The sequence below is a fragment of the Sarcophilus harrisii genome, chromosome 1 (assembly GCF_902635505.1).
Source record: "Sarcophilus harrisii chromosome 1, mSarHar1.11, whole genome shotgun sequence".
Lineage (NCBI taxonomy): Eukaryota > Metazoa > Chordata > Mammalia > Dasyuromorphia > Dasyuridae > Sarcophilus > Sarcophilus harrisii.
The window spans coordinates 108,403,338-108,428,904 of record NC_045426.1 but is presented as its reverse complement, the minus strand read 5'-3'; the positions used below and the strand labels follow the sequence as shown (position 1 = coordinate 108,428,904).

The 25,567-nt window shown below is 34.7% G+C and overlaps 1 protein-coding gene across 2 annotated transcripts in view; it reads left to right on the top strand.

The window, feature by feature from the left end:
• Positions 1–23,320, top strand: part of LURAP1L (leucine rich adaptor protein 1 like) — a 53,549-nt gene extending 30,229 nt beyond the window's left edge. For both annotated transcript variants that reach the window (XM_003762143.3, XM_031961788.1), the window contains one exon: positions 22,579–23,320. In XM_003762143.3, the coding sequence (XP_003762191.1) occupies positions 22,579–22,953 (375 nt within the window). In that variant the 3' untranslated portion in view covers positions 22,954–23,320. The remainder of the gene's footprint in view (positions 1–22,578) is intronic.
• Positions 23,321–25,567: the final 2,247 nt, after the last annotated feature.

The window sequence follows — 25,567 nt, the reverse complement described above, 5'->3', positions numbered from 1 at the left end:
CTATCACTTATTCTGAAAGTGCTCTAGATGTATATTTCTTTTCTAAACATTGGGATATGATATGTTATGGCCTGAGCAAAATAGTGTCTCTAATAGAATGATCATCTCTCTAGCATCGTGGGCATTATATCTATCTTAAGGAAACCAAAGTAGAATAACTTTTTTTTGGCTGCCATGTCACACTATTGATTTATATTAAACTTGTACTGCCCGCCCCCCCCCCCCCAACTACCAGTTTGATTTTTGATTACAGGGAAATACTCGCTCTCTCTATTTTATTTTTTTAGGTTATATATGTACATTCATTTCTTAAAACAAAAGGGAAAAAGCACAAGGAAAACAAAAACAGAAGGAAATAAAGGTGAAAACAGTATGCTTCAATCTGCATATTGAACAACAGTCCATAGTTCTGTTTCTGGATGTGGATGGCATTTTCCTCCAAAGTTTATTGGAATTGCCTTGGATCACTGAATTGTTGAGAACCAAGTCTATCATAATTGACCATCATCACACAATCTTGCTGTTGCCATGTACAATATTTTCCCAGTTCTGCTTGCTTCACTCAGCATCAGTTCATGTAAATCTTTCCAGATTTTTCTCCAATCAGCCTGTTTATCATTTCTTATAAAATAATCACATTTCATTACTTTCATATATCAAAGTATATTCAGCAGTTCCCCAATTGATGGGCATTCACTCATTTTCCACTAAAAAAAAAAAAAAAGGGCTGTTACAATTTTGCACATGTGGGTTCTTTTCCCTCTTTTATAATTTCTTTGGGATACAGACCCAGTAGTGGCACTGCTGGATCAAAGTGAATACATAGTTTTATAGCCCTTTGGACATAGTTCCAAATTACTCTCCAGAATGGTTGGATCAGTTCACAATGCCACCAAAATGCTTTCCAGGGTACTACTTTTGAATAATTCTTCTTCCATGTCACATTTGTGAAATTGATTTATAGAACCTGCTAAATGTCAGTAACTGATTTACCTACTGTTTAAGTCTATTAAGAATTTTTGAGCTACAAACTTTGGACCAATGCATTTGCTATTCCTTTAAGTCTTTGGTAATTTTGAAAATACACCTTTTATGCTTTTATCCAAGAAACTGATAAAAATGTTAAACAACACAAGCTCCAGGACAGATTTCTGGGTACTACATTAAAGACATCTTACAAAGTTGATTCCAAACCTTTAATTCTTTAGAATTGCTATTCTTTGGACTTGATGATCCTTCTGGGTCCAAATATATCACATAGTGATATATTTATTTAGCTACAATCTACAAGAGGGATATGAGATTCTTGAAATCTCATATCTGAAATCTAAGCACCCAAATATTTATAACATTTCAGATCATGCCCTTATATTGCCTAAGTTTAAAGCTCCAAAAAAGGAAGTATCAGAATAAAGCTTGAGTCAAGATTATTATTTTTTCTCCCGATATTTGAGAAAATACATTCAGAATTATTCCTATGTATTCAAATCTCTTTTCTAGTCATAAGATTCTTCATCTAGGGGAACTGGACATTTATTATTCTATGATCCACATCTTATGATTCTGAGAACTATATATATATATATATATATATATATATATATATATATATATATAGTTCTCAGAAAGTATCTTTCATGGGCATTTTAAAGCGCATTATTCTGGATTTTAGCAGACTGGGAAAAAAAAATGTGGCAAGATGATCATAGTCCCACAAGGCCAAATGCTCTACTGGCTGGAGGGGAAGTGTCTTTAAATGACTGCTTACTTTAATATGACCCAACCATAAAATTAATTGTCACAGTAGAGTGTGAAAGCAACCAAAAATATTCGGTACTCTTGGATAATGATAATGATTCAAATTCTCATCCTGAGCAAGGGTTGGATTTTCCCAGTGGGTTACATAAGCTAAGAATGTGGTCTCCTAATTACAATAGTAATACTGTAAACATTTATAGCACCTTTCATCCCAGGATTTCTAACTGCTTTATAAGCAGTAATTAATTAAGCCCCACAGCATTCCTTCTAAGTTACAACAGTGGTATTATTTCAAAGGTGGTTAAGCATAATCACATGGGGTTAAGAGACTTGCCCCTAGTCAGCCATTGAATTAGATGCCTACTGGAAGCAAATGCCAGGAGTCATAATTATCTGATCCTCACACCCTACTCCTTACCTCCAGCCAGGAATGAATTTTCCTTTCTTTGATGTTGCATAGCATTGTGTCCTGCCCTTATTCTCTTACCATAATCTATTTTAACAATATAGTTAGGAGGGAAGGATTTAGAATTAGAAAGACCTCATGCATTCTACATATTCTTGTTGTTACTTCCAGTTTTCTCTTTTATAAAAGAGGCTATCAATACCTATATTATATCAATGCCTTTCTTATAGTGAACCTCAGGAAGGATCTCAGTGGTCAATCCTTTCCTACCCTTTTATTCACTTATAAAGAAATTGATGTTTGAAGAGATTAAATGATTTTCCAGAGGTAATATTGGTAGTAAATGATAAGGATGAAATTTGAGCCTGTAGTCTAGGAGCACAAAGTCAATGTTCTTACCACTGGACCTTGTTTGATTCCTCAAAATCTTTGATTCCTAAAAGCCTTGACAATTTTAAGTTACTGTTATTGATACCTATTGTTTATAGATGGTATTACATATGTAAAGTATCTCAGAATTTTGATGCAGTTTTAAGCTGTTAAAGCTATCAAAGACTAAAATCACACTGAGATTTTTAGAAATTGTATATGTATATGTCATATCAGCATTGATACAATATCTCACTTAAGCTAAAGTGTAAACTCCATGAGGGCAGACACCATATCTTAAAAATCACTATCTCCTAGGGCAGGGCTTCTTAAACTTTTTCCACTTGAAATCCATTTTTGTCCAAGAAATTTTTACGTGGCCCCAGATATATAGATATATGAAAGAGGTATACAAATAACATTTATTAATAAAAAATCATAATTTCACAATCCTCATATTCAGTTTGAGACACTATAAGAAGCTAGTATATAATGGATAGAGTACTGGGAAAGCCTGGAACCAGGAAGACTCATCTGAGTTCAAATCTGGTCTCAGACATTAACTAGTTGTATGAACCTGGGCAAGTCACTTAACCCTGTTTGCCTCTATTTCCTTATCTATAAAATGAGCTGGAGAAGGAAATGGCAAACTCCTCTAGTGTCTTTGCCAAGAAAATACCAAAACAACTGAAACAACTGAACCACAATCACAACAACAAATCTCCCTCCCTCCATGCACGTGCTTCTGAATAGTCAGTGTTTCATAGAGCTACAAGATTATAGATTTAGAACTAAAAATGTCCTCAGATCTCATTTTATAGACTAGGAAACAGACCTAGAAAGAGTAGGGGAGTTGCCCAAGATCATACAAATGATAAATCAAAATTTAAATGCAGATCTTGTGACACCACTGTGGTGGATGCCTTTTTCTACTCCCCTTGCTCCCCTATAAAGGAACTAAAGTTTATCATGGCTTGTTCTGATGCAGTAACATAGGCCTTAGTTTCCTAAACTGTAAGATAGAAGAAATAGATTAGATAAAGAACCAAATCTCTTGAAAGTAGAAATTTCTAGGAGTCTGTTTTATTTATGAATCAAATAGTAAATTCTCCTAGTTATTACCTCTGGGTTTAAAAAAAAAAAAAAGGAAAATAGTACCATTTTTTTCTCTTTTATTTTCTGACTCAATCAGCTGGATTTTCCTTGGGAGTGCTTTTGGCACTTTAGGAAGGACATTAACATAGGCCACCAGGGTGCTATTTAACAAAATGAAGCATGGGAGAGTGTTTACTTCCCAAAATGCATAATCTACTTCCAGAAAGTAATTTACATGCTAAGGTCAGGTCTAGACTAGTGAAATCACACTGGCCTTGATCTAACTCAAATTTACTCCTCATATGACTCCTCCCCAGCACAGTCTGGGATGTTTTAAACACTCTTTGTGGTTGTTACTCAGGCATTTCTTACACACTAATGAACAGCTCACAGATGCTTGGGAAAACTCCCTTAAGCTCTTTTGACAGCAGAGCCAAGCAGAGAACAGCAGGGGCCCAGCCCCTGTGGTCCAGGATAGATTCAACCAAAGAGAATTGGACTGAGCTTCAATTTTCTTCCTGTGCTATGATTAATGCCGGGGGTAGGGGGGATGGGGGGATGAACTCATAAAATTGTTCAATGTTGTCTCTGCTCCAGATGCAGTGGGCTGCTTCTTTGGAGTCCTCCCCTACCTAAAATCTAGCTCTGTTGGAATTCAGTGTGTGCTGTAAGTCCATATCTCTATAAAAGGAGGCGTGGTACCTTTGGGAGGGGGTGAGGAAGAGATGATGAAGTGGGGAGTGTTCTCCTGCTTAGTCCAGATACACTGGAGTCCAAGGTAGATAGCTTTGACCTAGTTTATTTGACCTTCTACTAATCCCTTTATGTTCTGAACTCAGCTGTTGCCACTTAAAAATGAAAGGATTCTACCCTAAAATTTGACTGCCATGAAAGGAGAATCACTATGTGGTGATGTACTCCTTTAAATGCTGCCAAGTGAAGTATTAGTCTATGGGGTTAGACAAAAGTCACCTATGAATTATACAAAAGAGAATCACTTCCCTTATTTGTAAATCTCTGGCTCAGTTATCACCTTTCAAGAGGAAAAAAAAAAAAAAGAAGAAAAAAGAAAACCATAGCTCTCTATCTCTGTGTATGTGTGTATTCTCATTCTCTCTCTCTCTCTCCCCCCCCCCCTCTCTCCCCTCCCTTCCTTTCTTTCTATCCCTCTCCTCCCCCCTCTCTCTGTTTCTTTGTGTGTGTGTCTCTCTCTGTGTGTTTCTGTGTGTGTGTGTCTCAAAACAAAATAATAGTGTTCTCTTGGACACATCAAGTATTCCCATCCTTAGATTCCAGACTCTGCCTTCATCATTTTCAGCTTATTTTAATTTAAGAAGACAATTGCTTGAAAATTGGAAGGATTCTTTCAAAATGGGCATTTTGTTAAAAAGTTAATTGATGTATGGAAACTGAGTTGCCGAAGATCATATGGGGAGAAAGTGAAGAGGCACAAATGAAATCCAAGACTCCTGTATTTTCCACTCCACTTATACGTAGTTGAGGTATATTGCTACCAAAAAAAATTATTTTATGAATATAAACCATGCAGCTAAGAGAATAGGATATTGTGAAAAGTTTCATACATCTGTAAATCCCTTGACAAAACTTGCACAGGTGAGGAAGACAATCCACAAGGAAATCACCATGAATAATGTCAACTTCAAAGTACAATGGACTTTTTTTTTATGTTAGATGAAAAATTTTGATTTAAGCAAGGTGTGAATTTTGTGGATGAGTGAAAGTGTATGGCTGCACCTTGGAATATTCCAGTCTCTTAAGAATTCAGGGGATTTCAGAGAGTACCCCAGTGATCATCTGGTCAAACCTATACTTAGAAGTAAATCTTCTATAGAATGTATCTAACAAGTGATCATATATTGAAGACCTATAGTTTAGGGAACCCATTACTTACCAAGCTGCTCCATTCCCCTTTTGGATAGCTCTGATTATTAAATGGTTTTCCCCTCTCATTTCAAGTCTTAATTTGTATCTTTGCAAGTTTCACTCTCTGTGCCTCAATCCTATTCTCTGTGGCCAAACAGTGTGAGTCTAATGCCTCTTCCACATCAATTGAAATTGAGGAAAACCTAAATATCAAGGAGAGAGACATGTTGGCATGAACAGCCTGCCACATATTACAAACAAGGAAATATTTAGGAAAAGCAATGTAAAAAGAATGCCATCTAAGACATATATATATATATATATAGTAATGCATGGAAGAATGAGTGATAATGCATTAATAGGCCATGTTTTCCTTTAGTAGACCTTTGGACTACATCACGAAAATATAAGGAAGATTTCCAGGATGTAGGGTGAAACCCTTGTGCTGAAATTAAAAGAAGACTTAGTCAAGAATCACACAGAATAGGCAGTCATGAATATGCTATGATCATTGTCATTGAGGGAGGGGGAAACATGCACATTTAGGTGATCACATATTCAGTAGTATCCTGGGGTTTAGAGTATTTGGGATTCTTATCATTACCAGGTTCAATCAAAGAACTGAAGAAATGTACAGAGGATAATGCTACTTCTTTGTTCACAATCTCTGAAATATTGTGGAAATATTTCATAAACAATGGTTATGGGCAAAAAAAAGGTGATTTTTTTTTTTTTTTAAGGAGAAGAAGGTAGATCTCTCAAATCCTATGAGCATTATTTAAATTCCTGGTTTAATTCTAGGATGTTATACTTAAGGCATGGTTTGTGAACACAAGTGGTCATTACTAACAGCCAATTTGAGTTTGCTAGAAACAGGTCGTGCTGGACTAACTTCATTTCCTTTTTCTGATGGGCTTACTGAACTGGTTGATCAGGGAAATGCCACAGTGTACTTTGATCTCAGAAAGACATTTGTAAGTAACTTAAAATAGTCCAGTGGATAAGACAGAAAAAAATTAAAGTTGTTAGGTAAGTTTAGAAATAACTGAATTGAACCCCAAAAGCAGTGATGAATAAATGCATATCAGTACAAAGTCTTTAGTGGAATGAGTAGGGTCTTTACCTCTGTTCTTATGAACATTTTTACTAATCAGTGATTTGGATACAAACATAGATTTAATAATTATTACAATGTGGATGCCATAAAGCCCACATCTCTGGACTCTAAAATGATAGACTAAAATTAGCAAAATGAAACTCAAAAGGGATAAATGTAAAGGTCCACATTGGTTTAAAAGATCAATTGCTAAAGTACAGCATAGAAGAAAGGTAATACAATATAGAAATGTCTAGCTAGGCAACAGGGTATGTATTATGATAAAATAAAATCATGTATTATAGTTCAATGCAAGCTCAATATGAGTTAATAGAATTTTAGTAGTCTCCCAAAAGCTGACTTGAACTTATTTGTTCTACCTTCATTAAACAAAATAGAGTATTATATTTAGCTCTGGGTACCGCATCTTATGAAGAACACTGAACAAGTATAGCTTGTCCAGAGGAAGGGATTAAAAATCATGGCAACTAAGTATCACTTGAGGGAACCAAGATGTTTAATGAATATACAAGAAGACTTGGAGGACATATGATAGTTGGCTCCAAAACTTTTCAATATTGTCATATTTGATACAGAGTCTACTTGTTTTGCTTGGCTCCAGAAGCAGAACTAAGAGCACTGGAAATGAAAAAGCTATAGGTTACGGCACATGAAAAATTTCTTAGCAGTTAGACTTTCCAGAAGTAAAATGGGCTACCTGAAGAAGATAATTGCATTCCTCATTACTGGAGATCTTTTAAAATTAATATTGAATGACCATTTGTTGAGGGAGTTAGTTGTAGAAGGGGTTTCTGACATCTTGAATATTTCTTTTTTTTTTTTTTTAAATCCAGATACCTTCATCTTCTTAATGATAATTAAACAAAACATTAGTCCATTTGAAATCTTTAGACATAAATTGGAATACATGGCCTCCTGGCATCCTTCCAACTTAGAGACTCTATAACTCTGTGACTGTCTTCATGCATTTTATTCCGTAATCACACATCCAAAGTAGGGCTATAAAGTATCACATGAATTGAATCAGCATCATGGAATTGGCATCAAGATATTGTACCCAGCTTCTTTAATTGTGGATTGCAGTTCCATATGAGGTCTCACAGTTGAATATGGGGGCCAAAAAATTATTATTTACTTTGAATTAATGTTTTATTTGCATGCCTATTACATATATATGTGTATATATATATATATATGTGTGTATATATATTATATATATACATATATTCAGTATGATATAAAAATGTCTTGTGCAAAAAGGGCTGGCTAGTGAAAAAGTTTAAGAAGCCCCGATAGAACGAACATTTAATTTCAAACTAGAAAATCTAGATTTGAATCCCAACTCTATTACTTAGTAGTACCTTAAGACTCTTAACCTCTCAATAGGCCTCCTCTGTAAAATGTGGCAGTTAGAGAATTTCTTTAACATCCCTTCCAGCTCCCATGAGGAATATCCCACAGAATTAGCCTCACTCATAGAATAATTTACTGACTTTACAGGCTTGGTTATCTATATTACTCTAGCAACTTTCAGAGAAGAACTAGAAGAAGGTTTTATAATTAAGAGCAGTCAACAGCAGAAAAGTAACAGCAGTAAGATACTAAGTGAGAAAAGGAAGGGACATGAGAGAAGAAATCCCAGTTAGAACAGCACTATCACTCTTGGCCCATTTAATTGAAGAATAAATGATCTTGTATTCCTCATTAGCCCTGGAAGTGAATGAATCTGTAACTTGTAGAGCAGAGCCATTATGGTAAAATTAGTGAAAAGGCAGTCTAAGCTCCTTATACCTTGACAATAGCTCTTGAAAGAAGCATCACTGGATTAGAATACAGTTAAACAAATATTTTCATAACCAAGGCCCTGACCAAATGTGGTATAATTAATATTATACTGTTACTTATAAGAACTATATTAAAGTCTTGAAACTGTCTCCTTATAGAGCATAAAAACTAGATTTGGAAAGTACCTTAGAGGTCAGCTAATCTACTTCCTTGTTTTACAAATTTGGAAAATGAGAGGAAGTTATTTGCCCAGGAACATGCTGATTGTCAATAGAAAGCCAAAATTCAAATTCAGACCATCTTACCTAAATCTATCAATCTTTATATTGCATAGTGCTATCATTCCCTAGGGTCCTAATTAAGCCCCTTCATGTCTGAGTCTCAGTTTTTCCATCCATAAAATAGGGATATTGATATAGACATTTTCTAGAAAGTTCAGCAGGAAGTTTTGAGGACTAATTCTATTGTAACTGTGCTTTTAAAATATCATTTTGACAGAGCTGTATAAAAGATGGAATCTACTTTAATCATCCCTATTGCTCCATAATCCTCATAGCTCTGCTATCAATTTGGGGATGTTCTTCTATGTTTCTAAATGCAAAAACTCACTTAAAGGGTACATTGCTTATGAATGATTCTCACATTCAGGATTTATGTCTAAGTGAAGCTGTGGTTGCAGAGCAATCATAGTGACTAGAATTGTAATTTATGGTAGGATTATGTTTTGTTAAATCATCCTAATTAAATTTGACTGGGCTCAATAATTTTGGCTAATGTAATCAACTACATTACTCATTACAAAGAATAATGCAATCATGCAGGGGAGCAACTTTTCTTGTATTAAATCAACATTCATTCATTCATTTGACAAACATTCATTAAGTATTGACTTTTCAGAGGTACCAGACCAAACACTGGGCAAGACCCATAGTTTATGGAAGATGCTGTTCCTTCCCTCATGGAGATCTCTTTCTAATATGGGGGTAATACATAAACTCTTAGGGTAATTGGCCTAGAGACAAGCAAACTAAAGTACTTTATGAAGTCAGAGGAACAAGATCATTTTAAATGCTCTTACTATCCATTGTGTTCAAAAGAAGCAACTTGTAGGGGGTAAAGTTTTGATCTTCAAGTCAAAAAGGCCTGGTTTCCAATCCTGCCTCTAAAATAATAACTGTTTTTACCATGGAAAAATAACTTAATCTATCAGTAACCTAGGTATGCTTGTAAAACAGAATATTACAAAGGAGTTGTTGATATGCCCTTCCACATTAGATAATATTCACACTATGAAATACACTGGAATTTATAGAAAATACAGCATTTCATTTGGACTTTAAATTTAGAGTGGAAATTCAACAGGTTTAAAAAGATAGGGCAGTTTGGCCACAGGGACTAATGTGAGTAAAGGCAGAGGATTAAGGCAGCCTAGAATATGATTTGGGAGCTGAGAATAATCAAATTTTTTGTAACACAGAATGTGAGTGTGTGTGGGGGGAGGGGTTAAGATAAGTCTGACAAAAATAAAGAGGACCCCTAATCATAAAAAGAGGATTTAAAAATTTGTTTGGAAGGCATTTGAGAACTACTGACAATTTTTGAGTGATGTGTGGAATATCATATATTTTATTTTAGAAAAACTTAATATTAATGGAATGGTCTTTGGTCTGATATTTGATGAAAAGCAGCTAAAAATGTCATCATCATGTTTTTCTTTGGGATTTACTTGGAAATTTTAATCATTTGATAGAAGGGCATATACAGAAATATTCCACTGCAGATAGAAGAGACAGTTTTGAAGTCAGAAGAGTACTAAGAATTTTGGCTAAAGTAGACAGGCTTGGGGCATGTTTGGTGGACCAGATTTACAGGCAAGATGCAAGGGTGTCCTGTTTGTTGCTTTTGAAGTCAGCCAGATGCAGCTTTTCTTTCCAATTTCCCAAAACAACATCAATCAGGCAACTGTGCTGATGACAGTGTTTTCTATGTGCATAATTTAACTGGCCTTTTGGGAAATTACTCTTCACAAAGGTTTTGTTTTTGTTTTTGTTTTTGCTTTCAATTCACTAAACAAGAGCACCAGTGGAGAAGAACAAAGCTGGCTGGTGTCACTGTGGATGCCTGGGTTCTCCAAACAGCAGTAACAGATTTATTTATTGAATTTTCCACCCTACATTGAAAAGAACAGGAAAGTGAGAAGGGATGGGGGATGGGAAAAAGAGAAATGCTCTGGGAAGAAGACTTATAAGTTGTGACACCCAGTGTTCCTGACATCACCATGGGCAGAAAATATCAACTTTACTTTGTAGATTCCAAAGATGGAATCAAATCTTGAAAGTCCTGGTGAGAAGATAATTTGGAAGGTAGTTTATAAATATGACTGTTAATACAGCTGTCTGAAATGGAAATTCACAGTACAAGTAAGAGAGAAGCAGCTTCTGAAATAATCCCTGCAGTAAACCCAGAGGGAGGGGAAAGAAGAGAAGAAAGTGGGGAGAACTGGTGGAAAAGCAATTTTTCAAGAATGGGAATCAAGGCTGTGCAATTTGGAACATTCTGATGCTTTTTGAAATGTAAAAAAGTATGTATGGAAAGAAATGTGGCCAAGAAAGAGGCCTTGCCAACCCGAGATAAAGAACTCACTTCCTCCAACTACTGATTACTTTCCAAGCAAATCTGAATGAACAATGCTGATTCTATATTCTTGTACAGAAATTAGGGATGTAATATCTATCACAGTGAAAGGCAGCTGTAATTTGTTTTCCTTTCTTCTCAGGACAGAATGCCTTTTTTCTTTCTTTTTTTTTTTCTTTTTTTCAAATGAGCATGCAAAGTACAATACCTTCCCTGGAATTCAGACTTCAGCTGCCCTAGGCATTTGTGATTTCCCTCTTGGGGCCTGGATTTTTAACATGGAAATGCATAAGCAGAAAAGATATCCCATGTTAATCTGTCCAAAATGCCCAAGAAATGAAGCCCAAAATTTTTTCAAGGGAAAGAAGATAATAAAGGAAAAGATGGTACTTTTTCAAACATTAGTTGTTTTAGATTTCAAAAAGTTTCTAATCTGACAAACTTATTCATCTGTCTATTACATTTGAAATATCACTTGATCATTTGATATATTGAAGATAATATACATAAATCAATGTTTCTTTAACTTTTCCTACCTATGACCCCTTTTTTTCAGAGCGATTTTTCCTTGATCTTAAATATATAAACATAAAATTGGACACTAATCAAATATTTACTGATGAACAGTTTTGTGGCCCTTATAATTAGTTATGAGCCCTCATATGGAGTAATGAACCACTGGTTTAAGAAGTTAAGGAGTAGGGAAAAGATGATTGCACATGAAATCGCAAATCCATCATGTATACGAAACTATTCTTTTTATATGTATAATGAGGTTATTATATAATTTTATTTTCCTCCTCTTTTTTCTTCTCCCTTGCCCTAGAGATGGCTTTGTACATATTCTTTGTCTGGATGTAGATAATATCATCTTCCTTCACAAGTCATTTGGTTATTTAAAATCGTCAACTCAAAGTTGTTTATAAAACGTTATTGGGTATTTACTGTATACAATGTTCTCTTGCTTCTGCTTTTTTCACTCTTTATTATTTCATACAAGTGTATCCATGTTTTTCTAATATTATTTAGTCCATCATTTCTTATAGCACAATAGTATTCTATCATGCTTATATACCACAATTTGGTCAGTCATTCTCCAGTTGATGTGCATCTCCACAATTTCCAGTACTTTGCTATCAGAAAGAAAACTGCTATAAACATTTTAGAACACATAGGTTCTTTTTCTCTTTCTCTAATCACTTTGGGAAATAGATCTAGGGAATCTAGATCTTTGGGAAATAGATCACTGGGTCAAAAATGTAGAGGCAATTTATTAATTCTTTGGGCACAATTCCAGATTGCTCTCCAAAATGGTTGAATTAATCCACAGTTCTATTAACAATGAATTAGTGTCCCAATTTTTCCACATCCCATTTAATATTTGTGGTTTTCCCCTTCAATCATTTTAGCCAATCTAAAAGATGTAAAATGATGTCTCAAGGTTGTTTCAATTTGCATTTCTCTAATCAATAATGATAAAGAACTTTTTTGTATGATTACAAAGTGTTCTGATTTCTTCTTCAGAAAACTGCTTCTTCATATTCTTTATCCACTTGTTAATTGAGGAATGACTCATTCTTAGAGATTTGACATCTTCTTCATATATTTGAGATATAAGACTTTTATCTGAGAAACTTGTCTATAGTTTTCCTCCAAATTTTTCTGTTTTCCTTCTGATCTTGGATACATTTTATTTGCACATTTTGAAAAAAAAATTAATGTAGTTGAAATTTTTCATTTCACACCTCATATGGCTCTCTATCTCTCATCTATTCATAAATTGTCTGCCCATCCATAAGTATGATAGGTAATATGTAATCTAGATCATGTATCCATGTTGACCTTATCTTGGTAAATGGTATAAGATAATGGTCCATGCCAAATTTCTGCTGGACTGTCTTCCAGTTTCCCCAACAATTTTAATGAATTTGTATCCCAAAAACTTAAGTGCCTAATTGCTTCTAAGATAATTGAAACCCACAGAGAATTCCCAGTGCTTGTTTTGACAATGTGGTATTAGTGATGGTGGTGGTAGTAGCGGTGTTATTGTTTTTTTAATCAGATCTTAGATTAATTATTTGACTCTTTCTCAATTCCTTCCTATTTTCTATACTTGTCTCCAATCAGTCAGAAAAAATGGCTGAGAGTAAAATTAAAAAAAAAAAAATCCATATTTGGAGTCAGGGAACCAAGATTCAAATGTGTGCAATACTACCTATTTCATATGCTACCAAAGGCAAATTATAGGCCCTTTGGAAGTATTTCACTCACGTCTCTCTATCTACAAATAGGAAATGGAGGCCCAGAGTAAGCCAATGATTTATCAATACATAAATGGATACTTTCTAGCTATGCTGGACTTGTCCCTTTTTTCTCTGGCTCTCTGATGAATGTTCATATCACTATACCACAAGAAATCAACGTACCTTAATAATCTAATGCTGTAAGTATTCTTTCCCTTTTAGCCTTCAGTACTTTGGCCAGTAATACTCCTCCTCACAGGAATAAACTCACAAATCCTGGAATAGAAATCAGCTCTTGAATAGTTGAGAGTTGATGATATTCTTTTCTCCTGTAACCTTCTTTGAAATAAAATGGGATGGAATGATTTCATCTTTTAGAATCTCCCAGGGAAAAATTTCCTATACTAATTCTGATAAACATCTTCTTTTCAATTTATAGGATAGAAGGGATGCAGGTGATTCTGAGGGATTAAGTTACTTGCTCAGGGTCACATAGACATGTGTGTCTTAGGCAGGACCTAAACTGTGATATTCTTAACTTCAAGGTTAATTTATCTGCAATGAAAGGAATTCCTCAGGTATAAATTCTTTGCTCACAGGACAGAATTGCAAATCTTAGAGCAAAAGTTATAATTGAAATTAAAAAAAAAAAAAGATTGAGACACTCTCCCACTGTCCCTTTTACTCTGACACAATTCATGACTGAAAAAAATGACAATTTTTTTTTGTTTTAGTTGCGACCTAATAAATAACATTGGTTATGCAACCATCCTGCAGCAAATGGGATTTGTGTTAAGTAGAAAAAAAAAATTGAAATCCCCGGCATTTAATGCTGCTAAATGCCAAACTGTATAAATGGAAAAATAAAAAAGAATTTGAATCACTAAATTTTTAAAATTCCCCTAATGAACCCTTCAGACAATACCACATTTCTTTTATTAAATGTCATTTTGATGTTTCCCTGAAAACAATCAATTAAATACTTATTGAGTGCCACTCATATGCTAGCCTGAGTTATCACTATCTAAACAAAGAGATGGATATTTAGGTTGTGACTCACATCATAAGTTCACTTCCTTTTAAGATAGTACTTATTACCTGGGAGATAAAACTGGAAATATCCATGAATTCTCTTATTGACTTCAGAACTTGAATTCCTAGACCTGCCTATATGGCCCTGGTTGCTATATACCTTATTCTTACAATGCTATTTCCAGAAGGTAGCAGCTTTTTCTGCACTAATGTGATGCAATTTGAATTTAGGAAGGCCTTTCTTTCTAGATTTACCATTCTCAGAGAAAGTTAATGAACACACAAAAGAATTCATTCCACTGTGTCCCCTCCCCTCGGTATTTCAATATTAGGAGAATACAGATATTAGTAATTTATATTTCTTTTGTACATTTAATGACATAATTCTTGACAACTGTCATAAATAGATAAAGTTGTTGTTCAGTTGTTTTCATTCTGATTTTCCATTGACCCCATTAGGGGTTTTCTTGACAGAGAGATATTGGAGTACTTTGCCATTCTTTTCTCCAGCTCATTTTACAGATGCAGAAATGGAAGCAAATAGTGTTAAGTGACTGAGGCCAGATTTGAACTCAAGAATTAGCCCCCAACACAATATCCACCTTTCCATTCAGCTGCCCATATGTGAAATAATATTTTAGAAAGAATCTCCTCGAGAACAGGGATTGTTTGCCTTTTTGTTTTTGTATATCCTTTTCATTCGTATATCCTAGTGTCTTCCATGTAGAAGTTTTAATAAAAATTTTGGGATTGAATAATAATTATCATTTCGTCCATTTTATAGATGGGAAAACTGACTCTAAGAAATTAACTAACTCACTCCTAATTAAATAACTAGTGAATATCAGAGCCTGCCACATGTTCTCAGAGACCGAGTTACTAGCTATGCCCTCCTCCTCCAAAAACTAACCACAGTCTTCAGAACTTTGTATAAATGATTGCCAGACTTTATACATGAATGTGGCAAGAAAGGGTGGGGCCTTGCTGAACACAGAGGCAACATTGTAATTTAGCAATTTAGTGGATTGCTAACATGTTCAAGGTTGAAACAGTAATTGCAGCTTCTCTAAAGTTAGAGATACTACTATAATGATATTCCAGGAAACCAAGAAGATGTCCCTGCCCTCCTTATATATGATACAGAGAGCTTATTCTTCAACTTACCTACTGTGTGCAAGTAACCCATGCTAGTGCTGAGGATAATAGACCTGACAAATAGGGCTTGTCCTTTCTTTATGGTCAATAATACATGTAAAAACATGAACATGGGAGCTAAGGAACCAATGGGTACTTCTAAGTTGTTTTAGGTTTAGGCATGCATGTGGCTCCTGATATTTATTAACTAAGATACCTTGGGCAAATCATAAAAGGCTATGTTTAGACAAGGAAACTTGTGCTTCAAGGCTTCTAATCAATTCATTCAGCCCATGTTTATTAAATATCAGTAGACATTTAATAAATGTCATTATGTTCAAATTTCTGTGCTATATACCAGAAAATAAAAATGAAACTGTCACCTCAGTTTCTCTATCTTTAAAATGGGGATGATAATACTCCTTGCCTCTCAAGGTTGTTGTGAAGATCAAATAAGCTATTTAGCTTAGTGTCTAACATATAGAAGTTGCTACATAAATACTATTATTATCATTATCACCACTATCATTATTATGATTTAAAAGTATCCATTCACTCAACTTATCTTTACTGTGTCACTAAGAAGACACTAGATCAATGTTAAATCTACAATCATTGATGAATCAGATTAACAAATTCCACTTAACTTATCTTTTTATTTTTCCTACCTGTGATTCAATGGCCTGTATATATTTTACTTCCAAAGAGTGATTTTGGAAAAGAGAGTTATTTCATGATCAAAGGAAGCTTTGTTTGCTTTCTATTCCAACTCCCTTCTTTATTGCCCAATATATTTTGCTAAATTTGATTAATGGAAACCACTAATATAAGAGTGATTAAAATTGCTTAAGAAATCAGTGGAGATATAGAGAATACTTTCCACATCAGATATTGAATGTGGTTAGTTCCTGATTTAAAAATGACTCATGCTTATATACATGCTTATGTATACATGGTTGCTGATGTCTGCCCTTTATTACTGGGGCCCTCTTCCACCAGTAGTATTCCTTTTCCTTCTTCTGATACTGCTCATAGAATCCTCCTTATTGATAGAATGGCTATGGAAGCAGTCCCACCTCCAAAATGTCCACTCTTGTACCTTGATCCCCTTTCTCTCTCAAGACCCAGAAATATTGAGGACTCAAAGAACAAAAGGACAAAAGGCTATGTTTCAAAGTTAAAGGGATACAGGGAAACAAGGTTCAAGGCTTCTAATCAATTCAGTTCAAGACAATTATTAAATGTCTACAATGTTCAAAAATCTGTTTTATGTACTAGAAATAAAAATTAAACAGTCCCCATCCTTCAATTCATTTATTTCAGCTGGTTTTAGGGTACAAATAAGTTTTTGAGGGCTTAAAGTCCTCTTGTATCTTCTCAACCGAAAGTATCCTTTTCTTCTTCAGATTTTCCCAGGGTATTTTCTCTAGATCTTTGCATTATGATATGGAATCATACCTTGTACCAGACTTTATTTGCAGGCCTATTGTATTCCCCCAGAAGGCAGTATCCTGTTTGAGAGCAGAGACTGGATTTTGTTTTGTTTTGTTTTTAATCTTTGTATTCCCCATGCTTGCGTCAGGTTAGGTATATAATAAAAAATGAAATTGTTAAGTCAATAAGAATTGCCTAATAATCTAACCTTTTTGTAACAATATCTATGGGACAAAGTGTTTTCAAATTCCTAAGACAAACTTCTGAATTAGAATGTCTTCATAGCCGAAGAATTTCTTAGCTACTTTTACTACAGGATACAGAGTATAATGTGGCCCTCAAAGGACCTTTAATATTGACATACAGAAATACATAAACTTTCACTATTGAAAAAAAAATCATTTCTGGATCCAGTCATTGTACACATTTATTGAGTACCTATCAGTTAGATGTCCTAGTAGACAGAGTACTTGAAGTACTTGAAAACCTGTTTTTAAGTCACCCCTTATAGCCTTAATAGGTTTCCTAGCTCTTATAACTCTGGGCAAATGATCTCTGCTCTCCCAGCCTCTATTTTCTCATTTGTAAAATGATGATACTAATAGAATCTTCTTCATTAGGATCAGTTGAACTATGCAAAATATTTTGCAGACCTTAAAGTACTACATAAATGCTAACTATCATCATCATCTTTTTTACTACATGTCCTCTTCATGTCAGGCTCTTACAGGAAATACACTTGTAGAAAACTTTAACCATGCCTTCAATAGGGTTATAGACTGACTTGTGAAAACTAAATGAACATTTCCAAAATAACAGTGAGAAATATAAGATAATATATAATTGAGAAGAGGAAATCATTCTTAGAAGGCCAGCCTCGGCTAACTTCCTTTAAACTATGTGATCATGGCCATAGGACCTTAAGCTTTTAGTATCCCTAGAATAGAGTGATCCCTTTTGGTGGAGAGAATTTCTACAGTGGGAGCTTCTCACATGTGTAAATCCAAATTCCAAACATCCTCCCCTAGATATACAGAGGAGGAGAGGGAGAGGAAGAAAGAGAAGGAGGAAAGAAGGGAGGGAGGGAGGGAGGAAGGGAAAGAGGAAAAGAGGAAGAAAGCGAGAGGAAACCTTATAGGAATTTAGCGAAAGAGGAGACCCAAGAGATATACTAGAAAAAGCTTCATGAAGGAAATAAAACTTGAAAGGTTGATAAGATTTGCAGAGAGAGAATTGGCCATTCTAAGTGAAGAGAACAAGTGTATAAAGAAGCACGGGGATTGAAATAAGTGTGGTTGGTTCATGAAATAGTGAGGTAGCTTTTTTGATCAGAATAGATACCATCTATCAGGAAGTAGTGGAGAATACAATTAAAATGACAACTGGCCTTCACTTTTCAGTGAGCCACTTACCCATAAATATGTATAAATGCCTGACTGCCAAACTCTGTAACCTTATGATATTTGGGGCCCTTGCTATATGGAACCACTCCTTTCAGCTCTTGTTGCAAGGTGTAGTGGAAAGAGAACTGACCGACATGAAAGGCCCAGGTTTCAAAACTAAACTCTAATATTCACTATCTCTGTGTTTCTAAGCAAGTCCTTTAGTCATTATGGTTTTCGCTTCCTAATCTGTAAAATGAGGAAGTTGGACCAGTTAGCCTCAAACATCTCTTCTAACTTTCATCTATTATCATGATAAACTTAGATAGTTTTGTAGGCATCTTATCATTTCTCTTGAATTTTATTATAAACTAAATTATGTTATATATAAATTATGTTACATATAAATTTATATACAATTGTGTCATATATAAATATAAAATTATTATTTAGATTTGGTCTAAAACTCAACATTAACTGAGTGTTAAATGAGTGTTAGGCAATACTTAATTCACCAAGTATTTATCTTCACTCTATGCCTATTCTAATAAATGAGCTCTTGCCCCAAATAATCTTTCTAATACATGGTTATGGTCATGTTATTCCTCTTGTCAAACCTTAAAAGACTCCCAGTTGGCTACTGGGTAAAGTTTAAACCCTAGATTTTACCATCAAGTCCTTCTACAACTGAGCTTAATTTACCTACCCAGGTTAATTTTAGACTACCTTTATATTCTATATTCTGGTTGAATTATACTGGTGCTCATGCACCATTCTCATTTGATCCTCAATCATTTTTGTGTCATTGTTCTTTGATAAATACAATGTTGTTCCCAGTAACATCTCCCCCAAACTACCATCTCTTGTAACAAAGACATACAATTAAAATGAACATATCTACCTGCATATGCCCCATTGGATACCTGCAATTACCTACCTCCCTTCCAAGATTATTTCCATATCTTGACTCACATCAGCCTCCAAGTCTTCTACCCCCATACTCTTTCCTACACTTTCACTATTATCATCTTTTGTTGTCTTTTCATTTCCTTGAAATTCAACTCAGATATCACCATTTCCAAAAAGTCTCACCTGACTCCCTCAAATGAAAATGGCCTCTCGTCATTCATACTTCTAGAATTTTGCCTAGACCTTCTCTTTACACTTTTCTCATTCTCTCAAATCACAGTTATTTGTTTATTTAATCGTTCCCCTTTGGGATGTAAGCTCTTTCAGATTAGGAACTGTGTCCTATTTCTCATAAGTACCTGATACACACAATACAATATGTACTTCATCAATATTTGTTGAATTTTTAGCTATCTTGTATTATGCTCATGATCAGGGCAACTTCACAAATAAAGTTCTCTGTACTTTAAGCTGATAATACTTTTATCTATGTACAATTTCATGTTGATAAATGATTTCCCATATTATGTTCTATGCCATGTTTATTTTGTGTGTTTTTTCTGGAAGATCAGGAAGTCATCCAAGTTACTTTAATTTTCTAGCCAACCAAAGATTTGTATCCTACCTCTTTTTTTTTTTTAACCTTTTGTTATTTATACAGTTACTTGAAACCTGTAACCTAAGCTTTATTGTACTTTAAGTAATCTATGGAAATGTCACTCCTCTGAATGTTAGTTTGCCAAATTTCACCCCATTTCCAAGGTTCTGTCAGATTTATGGATTAACCCATAACCAGGAAACTCATTTTTAGAAAAAACTATAATTATAGGATGTACATGTATGCATTTGGAGCCAAGAGGCCTGGTTCTCCCCTGTGAGGCATGAGGGTGTGCCCTGAAATATTCCACACCCTCACAATTCTGACACATCAAGATTACACCTGGATCTTTAAGAAACAAAAGGAGATTATTTGGTCTCAAACTACTAGTGAGAATAAGTTCTTCATTTTCAGACCATCTTGGGTGTGTGTGTGTGTTTGAGAGAGACAGAAACAGAAACAGAGAATTAGAGAATGAGAGTGTGTGTAAGAGAGAATAAGAAAGACACAGACTCAGACATAGAGATCCAGAGACAGAGAAAGACAAATGGAGAACACACACACACGCACACACACACACACACACGCACACACACACACACACACAGAGAGAGAGAGAGAGAGAGAGAGAGAGAGAGAGAGAGAGAGATTGATTGAGATTGATTGAGACTACAAAGCTTTAGTGGTAGGACAATGGTCCATAATCTCATTTCCTGGGGTAGGGTTATGGATGAAGAATCTCTTGCCCTTTCCTTTGCCCAGAACTATGAAGAACCCTTTTATGGTGAGCCTCCCTTTCTTCCCCCATGCAAAGATGAAGCAAGATCAACAATAGCAGTTGCTAATTTTTGTATAGTGTTTGTGTGCCAACCACTACATTAAACCTTTTACAATTATTGTCTCACTTGATCCTCACAACAATCCTGGGAAGTAGTTGTTAATATTATTCCCATTTTCTTGAATGAGAAAACTGAGGCAAACAGTAATTAAGTAATTAAAATTTTAATTAACCAAACAAATAAAACTGAGAGTTTTCCAGATAGTAAAAGTCTGAGACCAGATTTGAACTCAGATCTTCCTGATTCCAGGTCTTGCACTCTCTACATAATGCTAATATGAAGTCTTAGCCCTCTGGGGACCTCAGACATTTGCAAAACCTAGGTAAGAATCAAGGGTAAAAAATCCAAAGGAAATTTTTGAGACTGCTCTTCCTGAATTCAAATTCAGGGTCACACACTAGCTGTAATTCCCTAGGAGGTCATTTAACCCTCTCTGTTTCCTCATCTGTAAAATGAGCCAGAGAAGGAAAAGGCAAACCACTTCAGTATCTTTACCAAGAAAGCCTCAAATGGGGTCACAAAGAGGTATATATGACTGAAGTGACTGAATAATAACAACAAATAATGAATTAATAGTAACTCTAAGTAAAAAGATACCACTTTATGCTCATGCTAACCCAATAATTCGGACCAGCCTTCTTTGATAAATGTATTTTAAGTCCATAACAAGGTTGTTGTCCAGTCTTTTGCAGGTTCCTGGGATTCTCAAAAAAAGAAGATTTTGAATTCTTGTACTGGAGCTGCAATAGTCCTTTAATAATTGAAACATCTGTAATTTTATTAGTGAGTTTCCCCCACTTGCATAGATTGTCCCTTGATATTTAGTAGAAGTTTTTAGTGGGTAGCTAGGGCTAAAAAATTCATTCCCCTGTAGATCAGCCTGGTGATATGTCCCCTCTCCCCATATTCTCCCCCTCAAAAAAAAAAAAAAAAATCTAACATGACAATAAAGAAAATCAGTTTCCTTTCTTTAGTTATATCTTTTAAGTTCCTGATGTGTTTGTACAGCTTTCCATCTCATTCCTTATAGTTCCATATTACATATATATATATATATATGTATATATATATATATATACACACATACACATACATACATACATATATATTTAATATTAATATATACATGCACAAATCAAAATGGCTTGTCTTTGGACAGCAAGGAAAAATCCAGTCTATAAAGTCTATAACAGCTTCATATTTGGAGTCTTTCAAGCTTCATGGGACCAGCCAGAGCTTCCAGTGCACCAGAAGAGTGAGAATCTCTAATCAGTGGTCAAACTTCAAGCAGCTTAGGCTCACCTCCATGCAAGGAAAAAAGAAATGGAATAGTATTTGAGTGATTAGGGACCCTAGTGATAATTTAGATTTGTATAGCACTTTATGACCTCAACTTGCTTTGTATATACCATTCCATTTAATCCCCATAACAACAGTATGAAGTAGGTACAAGAAGTATAATGAATACCATTTTATAGTTAAGAAAATTTGGCACTTAAAGAGATTAAGTGCCAAAGAGATCCAAAAATCATAGGATTAAGCTATGGAGTCAGAAGATGAACCCAATTCTTCTCACTCAATTGCTATGTCCTTCCCAGTGTTCCATGCTGTTTCTTTGACATCACTTCTAAAACACTGCATTCTTTAAAAAAAAAAAAAAAAAAGAACATTTATTCTATTTATGTGTAATCTAAATATGGTAAAGTATAGTATGTAAAGATTCATACTATGTGAAATGATGGTTGTTGTCCTTCATTTTTGAAGGAAGATCAAAATATCATTATGTTGGAGTTGAATGAAGATGTGTTTAGCTGATCAGACCAATGTGAGTTCAGAATAATCTGCCACAGAAATGATATATATATTTTAATGATATAAATACATATATAAACATAAATTTCCAATGATATAAATTTCAACTTATTCAAATTATGTATGTTTCCTCCTTTCTCCCCACAGGTTAACCTCAGAGCCACGGATGTCCGGCTCATGCGGCAGCTTCTTATCATCAACGAGAGCATCGAGTCCATCAAGTGGATGATGGAAGAGAAGGGTACAATCACTAGCCGAGGCAGCAGCCTCAGCGGAAGCCTTTGCAGTTTACTGGAAAGCCAAAACACCTCCTTACAAGGAAGCTATAATAGCTTACAGGACGGCAGTGATGGGTTGGATGGGATATCAGTGGGCAGTTATCTGGACACTTTGGCAGATGATGTCCCAGGTCACCAGACCCCCTCTGATTTGGACCAGTTCAGTGACAACTCCCTAATAGAAGATTCACAGTCTTTACACAAGCATGCCAAATTTGATTCTGAATATTATCGTTTTGGCTAATGAGAAGGGCTTTCTTATGGGACTGGTGTGCAATTAAATTATATTTATCTTCTTTCTTGGCTGCTATTTTATTTTTTGTGGTAAAAATGCAAACTTTTCCAAGGAAAGCTTATTTTAAAGTTGCTGTACAGATCTTCATTTGCTCCTAACATTTCTTTTTTGGGATTGATTTCTTTTCCTGTCTTTCTTAATCTCCATTCTTAATTTATTGCAGAGATTATTTCCTCATAGTACATTACCACAATTGAAGTGGGAAAAAAAGAACAAGCAATAAACTTATTTTTTTCTATTTGTAAAACATATTCAGGGATTACCAGTAAAAACTTTTTACTAAATTTAAAAATAAACTATGTTCTGATATCAGCAATTTTGTAGTTCATGTTCTTAAATAATTGTAAATATTGTCTTCTGGGTATCTATGAGGTTTGATGTGAATGATTTCTATTTTTTTGTTTATTCTGAATTGGCCAAACTTCCCATGGGAATCATTAATTCTGGGTCCACTTTTCTCACTATTTTCTCAATTTGTATATGTTGAACACTTTTTCTTCTCTTCAGTGTGCACAGATGAAGTCATTTGGGTATAAGAACTCTTTGTTTCTCCCATTCATTATATGAGATCATATGAAATCAGCCTCAGATTTGTGGTTTATTAACTTTTTTTAAAAAGTTAGAAACAACACACACAAGAAGTTTCATTGTAAATTATGTGGAAAGATTTGGGGATCCTTAGGATGATGTAGTAAAGTAGATGACAATCCAGCTTCTATTTCACTTTTAAGTGAAGCAGCTAGGTGCCATAGCATTAAACTTGACATTCTTCCCTTAGAGACTCATTAGCAAGGAAAAATCACTTAATCTTTGTGAATCTCAGTTCTTTATTTTTTTTTTTTAATGATAATAATAGTGCCTACTTTGTAGAGTTGTTGTGGGGGATCAAATGAGACAGGTGTGTAATGCTTTACAAACCTTAAAACAATAGAAATGTTGATTACCATATCATTTCTATGGATAAAATCATATCCATTTCAAATAATGAACCAACTGGTAGCATTGATTGATGTCTAAACATTCTTCTACATGATAACACAGCATAGAAACAGGAAGGAAACCTTTTAGATGAGGGGAAATCAACATGAATAAGAACTTAGAGGTAATCATATTAAAGGAATAATAAGATGATCCTGACTAGAAGTATCTTGTGACCAGAATGGCTCATGAAAGAATTGGGAGTGGGGAAGAAGTTATCTATTTGAGAGGTACTATGTATTTAAAGTTTCTCTCATACTAGGCATGCAATAACAATGGAAATTATTGCTAGTATATTGACCAGAAACCTGTGTAGAACATACATTTTTTCTGGCTCATGATATCCTATTGTCCAGACCCTAATATATGTAGATTGATTTTTCTGATTAAATCTATTAGTATCTTATAACCAGGATGAGTGCAGGGTCCTGCATTATTAACTGGTTAGGTTGCAATGGGGGAAAGAGGTAGTATGTCTAGAGAAGCAATTTCAAGATTTCAAATGCATTGATTCAGAAATACTGCTTTGGCATATATAGGTGTCAAATTTTAGAACAAAAAAGTGGTAATTAAATGTGTCATTATGTGACATTTAAAAAATTCAAGAGATATAATCTCAGTGTGATTAATCATTTTGTTATTAATGCTAGGATATTACCAATAAAACAGGTCAGAGACACTCTCAAAAGCAAAGACAAATCATGGTGGTGGGCTCACAGTTTATTTGCCCTTGGAAGAGTGGGTGTTCCTGAAGGTGGCAATCAACTCTAACTGTTTAGCAATTAATGAGGGAAAATACTTATTACAATAAGAAGTGGACCTATTCTAATGAGGGGCTGGCAAAATGTAACTTTGATGAAGTCATTTACTTTTATATTGTCCAACCCTGGGCAATCAAATCAAAGAATTTATCCCTACCCATTTCTGTGGAAAGCACAATGGGGTTCCCCCACCTGGGTGGTTTCTTAGCAATATTGAGAAGAAAGTTAATTCATTCTCATTATCACCAATATCTATCAGAGACTAAGCCTTGAAATGAGGACTTAAGAAAAAAGGGGAACTGTGGATTTCCCTAAATCATTGGTTATTAATAATCATTTCTCTCAAAAAAATATCACACAGTGTTTTATACATACTTTCATTGTAAATATTTCAAATGGAAGAAAAAAGTATCACTAACATTTTGATGTACCACCTGAGGAAGGCAATTAGTATAATGGAGGAAAAAGGGACATGACACTGAAATACAGGTTAAAAGAGTTGGGGATGTTTCACTTGGGAAAAATTAAATAGTTAAAAGGAACATGATAGCTAGGCAGCTAAGTGATACAGTAAGTCTGGTATCAAAAAGATTCTTCCTAAATTTAAATCTAGTCTAAGTCACTGACTACCTACGTGACCCTGGCAAAGTTCATTAACTCTATTTGCCTCAATTGCTCATCTGTAAAAAGAACTGAAGAAGGAAATGAGAAATCACTCCAGTATCTTTGCCAAGAAAACCATAAAGAATTAGGACTGAAAACTACTGAATAAGAATACATGATAGCTATCTCCAAATATTCAAAGTAGAAGTTGGAGAGAGGCT